This window comes from Protobothrops mucrosquamatus, unplaced genomic scaffold, assembly GCF_001527695.2.
Source record: "Protobothrops mucrosquamatus isolate PMUCROS unplaced genomic scaffold, P.Mucros_1.0 scaffold108, whole genome shotgun sequence".
Taxonomy (NCBI): domain Eukaryota; kingdom Metazoa; phylum Chordata; class Lepidosauria; order Squamata; family Viperidae; genus Protobothrops; species Protobothrops mucrosquamatus.
In genome coordinates this window covers 76,363-87,290 of record NW_015386480.1, presented here as the reverse complement: position 1 = coordinate 87,290, position 10,928 = coordinate 76,363, and the positions used below count along the sequence as shown (strand labels likewise).

Below are 10,928 nucleotides of genomic sequence, written 5' to 3'. Positions count from 1 at the left end.
GGATATGCCATTTCAATTTAAGAGATTGCAATTCCCAATTCGATTGGCGTTTGCAATCACCATCAACAAAGCTCAGGGCCAATCTTTACAATTGTGCGGTTTAGATCTAGACACGGATTGCTTCTCACATGGACAATTATATGTTGCGTGTTCTAGAGTCGGCAAACCAGACAATCTCTATATCTGCACAGACAATGGAACAACAAAAAATATTGTATACCCACAAGCATTGTGAAATTAAACATATTACAAACGTGTGCTTTCTCTTTTCTTTCTTTTCCATTTAACCAGACTGAGCCACAGCAATGCGTGGCCGGGTACAGCTAGTTAAAAATAGTTTAAGAGTGATAATGGATGTATTGGAATATTATGAATTACATCCAGGGAAACAACTGGCACTAATATTTCTAGATGCCCAAAGGGCATTTGATAATGTTTCCTGGCAATTTATGATTCAGCAATTAAAAATAACGGACTTTGGATAGAATTTTATAAATATGATTAAAACAATATACAATAAACAAACAGTGAAAGTTATTGTGAATGGAGATTATACTGAGAACTTTGAGATAAGAAAAGGTACAAGGCAAGGATGTCCATTATCTCCATTGTTATTTATTTTGACCTTGGAAGTTCTAAACAGAAATATTAGACAAGATACAGAAATTAAAGGACTAGAAATAAAAGGTGAAACATATAAATTACAAGCATTTGCTGATGATTTGGTACTTATTTTAAAAGAACTTTTGGAGATGATTCCTCAACTACTTGGAAAGATAGAACAATATGGAGAAATGGCAGGACTGAAAATAAATAGAGAAAAAACCAAAGTAATAGTTAAAAATCTTACAGATAAACAAAAAAAAAATTCAGAAAAAATAGAATTGCAAATAGTTAAAAAGGTCAAATATCTGGGAATATATTTAACAGCAAGATGTTCAACGATAAAAGAAGATAATTATACAAAATCATTGAATCAAATAAGAGTGGATTTGGAAAAATGGAAAAACTTGCAATTGTCAATACTAGGAAGAATTGCTACAGTGAAAATGAACATACTACCGAAAATCTTATTTTTATTTCAAACAATACCTATAAAACTTGAGAAAAAATTCTTTGATGATTTAAATTCATTAATCTTGAAATTTAATTGGCAAGGAAAGAAAGCTAGAATTAAGATGAAAATGTTACAAGATGCCAAGGAAAATTGAGGCTTTGGTTTACCAGAGTGGGTTTTATATTATCAAGCATCTGCATTAACACGGGTAAAAGAATGGATAACTCTTAGAAACAAAAGGTTGTTACATTTGGAGGGGCATGATTTAAAATTAGGGTGGCACGCTTTTTATGGTACGGGAAAAATAAAATTCATAAATACTTCCAAAATTACTACATAAGAAATGCATTATTAACAACATGGGAAAAAATAAAATGTAAAATATATTTGAAAATTCCAGGGTGGTTGTCAACAATGGAAGCATTTGTACACCCAAATTTAGTGGACTTTGAAAAAATCTGGACATATAGAGATATTCTAAACTCTGAAGGGAATTTAAAATCTAAACAAGAAATGGAAAATCAGGGCATCAATTTATCATGGTGGGCGCATTTACAAATGCAAACTAGATATGATAAAGATGTTAAACTGTATGGATTTTATAAGGAACAAACTGTGTTTGACAAGATATTGTTAACTTCTGATGAAAAACTAATTAAGAAAATGTATAACTTTTTATTAACTTTGAAAATGGAAAGCAAACAAATTAAAGAAACAATGATAAGATGGGTGAAAAATTTTGGATACAATAAGAAAAATGGCAAAATTTATGGGAAAGAAATTATAAACTGACAATGTTAACTTCCTACAAAGAAAATTTATATAAAATGTTTTATTGATGGCACTTGCCACCAGCAAGATTAGCAAAAATGTTTAAAAATATGTCAGATAGATGTTAGAAATGTAAACACAAGTCAGGCACTTATTACCATGTTTGGTGGAAATGTGACAAAGCAAAGAGTTATTGGAAAAAGATACATGCTTGGCTAGAAAAGATGTTGGGAGAACACATAGATTTTAAACCTGAACTTTTTTTATTAGGTATAATGCCAGAAAAGACTGATAAACAAAGTATATATTTGATTTTGCATGTTACAACAGCGGCAAGAATTATATTTGCACAATATTAGAAAAATGAAGGAATACCATCAGATGAAGAAATAATTAAAAAAAATATTAGAATGCGCAGAGATGGATAGACTGATTATGAGACTGAAAGAAAAAGAATATTACCAAACTTGGGACTTATTTTATCGATGGCTACAGGAAAGAATAAAAGATTAGGAACTAAATATGTATTAGCGAATGTAAATTCAAACAGTACGTTTGTTTAATAAATACTACTGAATGTATGGGGGAAAAACAATAAAAACTTAAAAAAAAAATTAATGCTATTTGTTTCCCTGGATGCATTTCGTAATATTCCAAAGTATCTAAAATCATTCTTAGGTTGTTCTTTATTTGTCTCTTTGGTAAAAATCCATTTTGGTCTGGTCTCTTCAGTCTTTCTGCTATTATTGAGGCAAAAATTTTGTAATCCACATTTAATAAGGATATTATTAGTTTCTCTTTGGTAACCCTTAAATGATACCTATTAATGTTCTCCACCATCACAGCATGTTTATCTGTAGTCTGGTCAGTAACTTTGTTTTTCTTTTTCTCCTCTCAGTAAAATTGTGAGACCAACATTTGGAAACATTTCCACAGTGCAATTTCTGCCGAGAGCAAAGTTGCAATTTGCAAATATTGTGAGAAGAAATATTCTTTTCCAAATACCACAAGGATGACAAAACACATCCTTGCATGCCACAGGTACCTTAAAGACATTAAAAAATTATCAAATTAAATGATGAGGACCAGAATGAAAGTGCAAGTAGCTTTTCCTTCCAGAGTTCTAATTCCAGAAACACTCTTTCTGCTGCTTCTGGATCATCACATGTGTTTCTTCACCAGCAGCATCTAAGTAAAGGAGTGTTGCAAAATACACAATAGTTTATAGATAAAATGACACCTGAAAATCAGGAGAAAATTGATCACACTCTTGCAAGAGCAATATATGCTTCTGGATCAGCATTGTCAATAACTGAAAATGCATATGGGCAGGAAGCTTTTAAATTATTACAACCATCATACCATTTGCCAAGCAGACATTCCTTGAGCAAAGCTCTTTTGGAGTCAGAATATGAGTGTGTGATGGAATCTGTACAAAGAAAAATCAGTGAAGCACTATGTCTTGCAGTACTTACAGATGAATGGACAAATGAAGGAATAAAGAACTTTGTGATAACAACACCTCAATCAGTCTTTTATAGAAGCATTGAAACTGAGGATAGCCATACTGCAGAGTATGTCAGCAATGAAATATGTGTAGTTTTAGAGAAAATTGAGAGTGGTAAAGTATTTGCTTTGCTGACTGACAATGCAAGTAATATGAAATCATAATGGACAAGTATCCACATATTACTGCAATAGGATGTGCATCTCATGAACTCTACTTCTTAGTGAGTTCATGAAACGGGACACCCTTCAAAGGATCTATAGAAGAGCTAAAGAAGTTATCAAATATGTAAAAGCTACTCATGTTGTCACCACAGTCTTCAAGAAGCAAGAAGAAAAAAAATGCACAAAATAAAATAGTGTCACTGAAGTTCTGTAGTAAAACATGTTGGGGTAAAGTGGTGATCTCCTTTGAAAGTTTACTAAAAAACAAAGAAGCTCTTCAAGCAACAGTAATAACTGAAGATCTTAAAATTCCCAGAAATATAAGGAACACTTATATGAGGATGTGTTTTGGGTTCAGCTGCAGAACTCCCTACAGATTTTAACACCATTTTTTTCAGCAATCTGTGCATCTGAATCAGACACTGCACTTTTTTCAGAAATTCCTAACCACATGACTATGATAAAAATTGTTTTTGAAAAGCTAAGTGCATCTCCGCTTACAACTGCTGAAAAAAATAAAGTGAAAGATTTTATTAAGAAACAGAAAGAATTTTGTTGCCATCCAGTATATGTTGCTGCAAATCTACTGGATCCAAGATTCAAAGGTGTGAGTGATGAGAATACAGCTGCTGCATTTGACTGGATTACAAAACAAGCTGTGCACTTAGGACTTGATGTTGGAAAAGTATTTTCAAATGTTGCAGAATATAGAACATCTTCAGAGATTTGGGCCAGGAAAGCATTCTGGGATTCTGCAAAACATATCTCTCCTGCAACATGGTGGCAAAGTCTCTGCACCACACAATCTCTGATACCTCTTGCATCTCATTTACTGCAGATTCCTGCATCTTCTGCTGCATGTGAAAGAATCTGGTCTATGTTTGGTAATATTCATACCAAATCAAGAAACAAACTGACCTGTGAAAGGGTAGAAAAGCTTGTTTCAATCCATGCAAACCTAAAGTTTTTAGAAGTCCATGAGAAAAAAGACAAACAGGAAGAGGAAGAAGAAACGGAAAATGATAGCAATAGTTCAGAAAATGAGATAGAATAAACTGCATGTATATGTTGTCTTCTGTTTCTTTTTTTTAAAGCACCATTCAAAAGGTAAACCTTCTATGGAGCTTAAATAGTGAAGTATACCTTAACTTTATTTGCTATTGGCGCTAAGGGGCAAATCCAATTATTTTTTAGGTTGATAGTTTCTTGCTTTTTTTGTTGCTTTTGAGGGAAAGGGGATGGTTACCTGTTTTATTGCAAGCATAATACTTTTATATACACTGCATTTCATGCAATTTGTAAAATTACTCTACACTGAACTTTTTTTTTCAATTTTTCCAGAATTTCTATTTTTTCCAGAAAAAAACAGAAAAAATGGGTTTTTTCCCTCATGGCTTCAAAATTTCTGGAAAATTTACATCTGTACATACGACAAGCTGCAACAAGGATGAAACACAAGGTCATTCAGGCATGTGTGCTGGGTCCTGCCTATTGCTCTTAGAGAAGAACCAACAGAAGCCATCTGGTTATAGGAACAGCAATAAACAGACTTCACCTTCCATATCTGACTTCTTGCCTGGACAAACTACAATTACTGACAAGGATATCATTACTGTTGCTATTCCTTCAATGTACTGGTTTTTTTTTTTAATAACAAAAGTCAATTTACAAGGACTGCAATCATATAAAAAAATTAACAGCCAATTCAGCACTGACTCTCTCCCAAACGGAATGCCAAAATCTAGAAATAAGAAGTTGGTGGAGGGGATGCTGTCACCACCACCAAGACTGGGGGGGGGGGGGGGGGCGTCTACAGGGCATGGTAAGGAAATCAAAAACACAAAAGGCTGAACTGGCAACTTCAATCTCACTGCTGCATCTTGCCTTTGAAAAGTATTTCCTATGAACATCCCTCCTCTGGTGCCAATCCCCTCAATTTCCAGCCCCACAGAAGAGGCCTCGGACTCTGTTCTATAAAGGATTCCATGTGCTGGGAAAGTGAAAGCCGGACTGTGAGGTCAGAAACACAAGCAGAGCTGGCGGGGGATTCCTGCGCCTGGGGGACGGGCCCAGAATTGCCTTTAAAAATAGGACTGCACTTCAGAAAGGAAGGTCACAACCTTTCGTTGCACAAGCCCGATTTCTCTCTTCCTTTCTCTACTCTGCAAATGTGAAGCACAAAAAGACTCTATCATTTATAACCCAAACAACATCTCAAACTATAAGAAGATGCTAAGAATAAAATAAAGTAGGTGCTCAGGGATGTTCGCTTTTGCAGTGCATGAAAGCCAGTGTGCCAGGCAAATTTGGGGAGCAGCTCTTCCCAACTGCATGCTCTCAAATGGGCTGCAGTCTGACTTTCTGAATTCCTAGTCCCTTTGAGCCACATGGGCTCAAGATTATGGAAGGTGATGTCCAAGTCATCTGGAGAACAGCAACTCCTATGGAACAGATGCTGTAAACCACACAGGAACTGAAAGGAATGTTCCCTCCAAATGAATCCACCCCTGCTTAGCTTCTCCAGACTGATTTGGTAAAACAATTTCCAATTTCTTGCCCTGCTCACCATTCTTCCCTGAGGTTTCCTCATCATTTATTCCATCTGTGTCTAAAATTGCAGGTAAGTCTTCGGTCTAAAAAAAGAAACAAATGCACAGAAAAATATTTTTAGAATATTTTTTTTTAAATGCTACCTTTTTTAAAACACAAAGAGAGCCAACTGTGTCCTAATCAGTTTAATTGTGTTTCCTGTCTTCCCTTTAATCAGCTCATCACTCTGGTTATAATAGTCTAGCCAGCGCTTTGCTTCCCCAGCTTCAGTTGGTAATGCTCAACTTAAAGCATCATTGCTTCACACAAGGACCCTGGCTGACAGTACATCTCAGTGTTTGTTTTTCATCTGTTCTACAGCTGGTCAACAGAAATATTTAGAGATGTTTCTTTTGGCATTTCTGCTACAACTGAGTGCTGTAAATTAAGGATATAAGATTAAAAATAATTCTAGTAAACTATACTTTTATGTGCATCACACAAAAGATGATCACTGCAAGTATCTGACAACTTACATTTCATTTTGGGACTCTCTACCGAAACATACCATCTTGGCTAGCAACACTGTCTCTCCAGGAAGTCAGGACGGTCTGCTTGCAGAGCACAAGCTCTGGAAACAGAGGAAGTCTGTGCCTCAGTCTTCTACACTCATTTGGAAGCAAAAGGCCCCACATCCCACTCCCATCTCCTCCTATGAGACCTGTGTGCTGCAAAGATCCAACACAGTTCTTCTGAGCACCACTTTCAAAGTCGAGGTCGCTGATGGAAGCTGCCAGAGTATTACTCCAATTTGCAGAATCCAAACCATTCTAAAAAAGGAGCTCATTTGAAAAGAAAAATGAATGGATTTTCTTCTAAGTTGACAAAAGAATTTAGATTTGGCAGAGGTCTCTCTATCACAATACAATTTAAAACTGTTTAACCTGAACCTTTTTATTAGGGAGGCTGTTCTGACCATGCAGTACAACAATCTTGCAGAACATAGAATTAGAGCTGAACTGGTTAAGAAAAGGGCTTCCAGGCTTATCTGCCCGAGTCCAATCCTTAACTACCTAAGTGTTATCAGAAAAAAACTGCCAAGCCAGACCTTGGAAAATGCCCCTAATAAACAGAAAACATTGGAGATTAAACCCCAAACAAGCCAGAGTTCCAACAAAACGCATTCTGCTTTCAAAAGGGCTTCTTTGGTGCAAAACTCCTGCTAATGGCAAAATCGTTCCTGGCCCCTCAGTGGCCTAACATAAACTGAACAGAGCCTGCTGAGCCAGGGGAGGAATTGGCCCACAAGCCTCTAGCTGGCTCTGCAAAGCCTTCAGGGGCATCCCCTCAGAACAGGAGTCGATTCTAATCCCAGGGGAGGCTGAGGAACCTGAGCTCAACACGAGTTTGGCTCTATGGAAAGTGGGAAAGAGACGGGGGCACAACCAGTGAATCCATGGGATGGGCTAGAACTGATAGGAAAAAAAAATGGGTTTAAATGTTTCTCACTCTGACTTCTTGAAAGGAAGGACAGAACTAGCATTCCTCAGCCTCAATGAGAATGACAGAAGCATTAGTTCGTCAATCTGAAAAGACTGGAAAAGCTAGTCCAATCTTTTCAGAAGCTCAGCCAGCAATATTGATAGCACAACTGCCATTTGGGAAGTAGATTGATTGATTGATTGATTGATTGATTGATTGATTGATTGATTTACCACTCACCTCTCTGCGAGGCAATTCTGGGTGGCTTACATACAACACTAAAGTTGCTTTTTGTTGAACTCAGTGGCCTGAAAGGAAAGACTCTCAGGGCAAAAGTTGCCTTCCTACAGCTCATCCGTGATCTGAAGAAAGTGACTGTGGGCAGATGGATCTTTTATGCCCTCCCCACTCCCAATGCAGAAGTCAGATCTGAGAGCCCCATTTAACACTGGACAATCAAGCCATGGATTTGCCCTTTAGTTTTATTTTATGACTTATTGGGGGGGGGGGGGTATCCTTAAAAAAAAAAGAGAGAACTAGTAAGGAGAAGAAAGAGAAAAAATGTCTCCAAAATCTTCAGCAACCCCTCAATACCTACCTTTATTCTTTCTCCATTGAGCAGGTTCTTAAGCTGACTAAAATTGTCCACAAATCAAGTTTATACCAAATATGTAAACCACTTTGAAATTGTTCAATTATTGTGATCTGCTGAAAGTTCCTATGAAAAATGTATAAATACTAACTAAAAAAACTTACATGTGTGTGTGTGTGTGTGTGTGTGAGAGAGAGAGAGAGAGAGAGAGAAGAGTTGTATCCATTAACTTTCTTCATTTGAAACAATGCTCTTAGTCTCTTTTTCTACTACTCCATTCACCTGGCAAAGTATTCTTCAAATCCAACTTTCTAAGCAACTTTGCTGATCAGAAAGAAATGCGCTCTGGTACCTTCAACTCCAAGAGCCACCCCTCCACACACACACATTTTCCCAATTCACTGCTCCCCTCCTTCCCAGGAGCCAAGGAAGACCCACTACCTACCTTTTCCAATCTGAGAGGAGCTTCTGGTATGCTTGAATCCAACACAGGAAGCTCAGGACTGAAGGCCTGGAGGTAGAAATGAAGGCAATCTGATTTATTGATTAGAAACAGTTTAAACAACAAAAATATGACAAGAACCTCTCTTGAGAAAAATCAAAGGTTTAAACATAAAAAACCTTAAAATAAGCTTCCTTCAAGTTAGCTAAAGTGTTGTCACTACACTGAGACTAAAAGATGATGTCCCTCAATCCTAGAAGCAGAGTTGCCTTATAAGTGAAAGGGGTGGCATATAAATATAATAATAAAAAAGAATCATAAAATGAAAGAGTTGGAAGGGATCCTGGAGGTTTTCTGGTGCAAGCTGCTCCCCCCCCCGCCCGCCAGGAACCCTAGGACTAGCCCAAACAAACAGCTGTGCAGCCTCTGCTTGAAATCCTCCACTGATGGAGCAATCCTCACAATTCCACACTGTTCAACAGTTGTCATGATCCGGAGGTATCTCATTCTTTGAAATTTAGACCTTCTCTATAAAGCTTCCACTCACTGATTCTTCTCCCATTCTTGGGCCCCACGGAGAGCAAATCCATACTGTCTGCTATTTCTCAGGGCACTCCCCGTGAAAGGAGGTATCTTAATTATGGCAGGGAGGGGGACTGACTGCCCTTATCCTTGTGAGGCCTCAGCCAGGAGGTCTCTAAGGAGAGGGGAAGAGGACAGCATCACTTCCTTCTTCATTTCACCCTCCATGGTTCAGTTGTGTTAAGATTACCAAAATGGTATTTTCCACTGCTTTAGACACACATAGTCCAGTCCTGATTCAGAGGGTCTGGGTAAGTTATGACTTCTAACAGGGAAGAAGTGTACAGTCTGAGCTTTGGTGGTAATGGAACCTGAGTCAGGGGGTAGGGAAGCCACATGCTTTGTCCCAATGACTTAGCAGGTACAGAACTGGCCATCCCTAGGTCGGCCCCAGCTGTCAGAAATTCTCCAAGCACCCCTGACAGCAAATTGGTTTCTTGCCTACACACCAATTTGCTGTCGGGGTGCTTGGAGAATTTCCCCTGATCATAGGGGAGGGAAGGAAAGAAAGAGAAGACAGAGAATGGTAGAAAGAAGAGCAGCAGCAACTGGGCAGACACACTTTCTGGAGCAAGGCAGGGCCAGAACTGGGAAAGTAGCACTGGGGAACCACACCGGAACATTGGCAAAATGTTTCTTAGCTCCAACTCCACAGTGAGAGGAGGACTCCCCCAACTCTAGGGTGCCACACCATAAGAAAACAGTTTTTCTTCTCTAGGTAATGAGAGAGAGGCAGCAGCCTAGCTAAGAAATCGACACAGAAATGTGGACTCACATCAGTAAGTGTTTCTGAAGCATAGTTGATTTTTTTCCCAGAGAGCATTGCCTGAAGCTCCTCAAGACTCACATCGATACAATTCAAGAAGTCTTGGATCTCTTCTCTGTGAAGGGAAGCAGGGAAATATAAATGTAACAGAGAGACAGACAGAAGGAGGAAGATGCCTTTTTACCATGTTCCAAGAAGAAACTCAGAACGGCCAGCTTGATTTGGAGTAGCAGAATGTCCAAACTAACTCGGGTCCATCATTCCAGCTCACTTTTTGCCAAATAGAAATGGGAGGGTGATGGTGAATTCCTAGGGAGGGGGGAGGCTATAAAATGCATAGATGTTATCCACCAAGGTCGAGTTATGAAATATGTTCAGCAGCACAGAACTGTTTCCCACAACAAAAGAACTAAACTCAATTGATAAACTGTGGGTGGCCTGGAGGGGAAAAAAGGGTTTTACCTATGGGAGTTTTTGTGGGAAAATCCCAGAACTGATTTTGCTTTTGCTGTGCCTAGATGATTCTTTCAATAAAGCTTTACTCTTGATAGTTTTAAAGAGTTGGGAGTTTCTTTCATTGAATGTGCCAAATAAGACAGTTGACATTAAGTCAGTTCTCACAGCAATGCCTACCTGGACCCCATCAAGAGATCAGTAGCCCTGACATGCCGGCTACAGGCAGAGAATAGGAGAGGAAGAAGCCAGGAGAGCTGCTGGCCCAAGAGGGCCAGCTCTAAAATACCCCATACAAAACCCCCACTAAAACATAATCAAACTACGCCAGGCCGGCTGCACGGAATAGATGAGCCTTCAGGGCTCGGCGAAAAAGGCGCAGGCCCGCAACTGTACGTAGGTCGGGGGGTAGGTCATTCCAGAGGGCAGGAGCTGCCACAGAGAAGGCTCTCCCCCTGGGGGTCGCCAGCCGGCATTGTCTGGCCGACGGCACCCTAAGGAGGCCCTCTCTGTGGGAGCGGACTGGTCGAAGGGAGGTGTTTGGTAGGAGGCGGTCTTGCAAATACCTAGGTCCATTGCCACG

At 38.9% G+C, this 10,928-nt stretch overlaps 1 protein-coding gene across 1 annotated transcript in view; it reads right to left on the bottom strand.

Moving 5' to 3' along the window:
* The window catches only part of LOC107284615 (heat shock factor protein 3), a 54,507-nt gene that overhangs the window by 9,971 nt on the left and 33,608 nt on the right, over positions 1-10,928 (bottom strand). The window contains exons 10-12 of the mRNA XM_015812706.1: positions 9,902-10,007; positions 8,548-8,613; positions 6,066-6,132 (exon numbers count right to left, since the gene is read on the bottom strand). Coding sequence (XP_015668192.1) covers positions 6,066-6,132; positions 8,548-8,613; positions 9,902-10,007 — 239 coding nt within the window. The remainder of the gene's footprint in view (positions 1-6,065; positions 6,133-8,547; positions 8,614-9,901; positions 10,008-10,928) is intronic.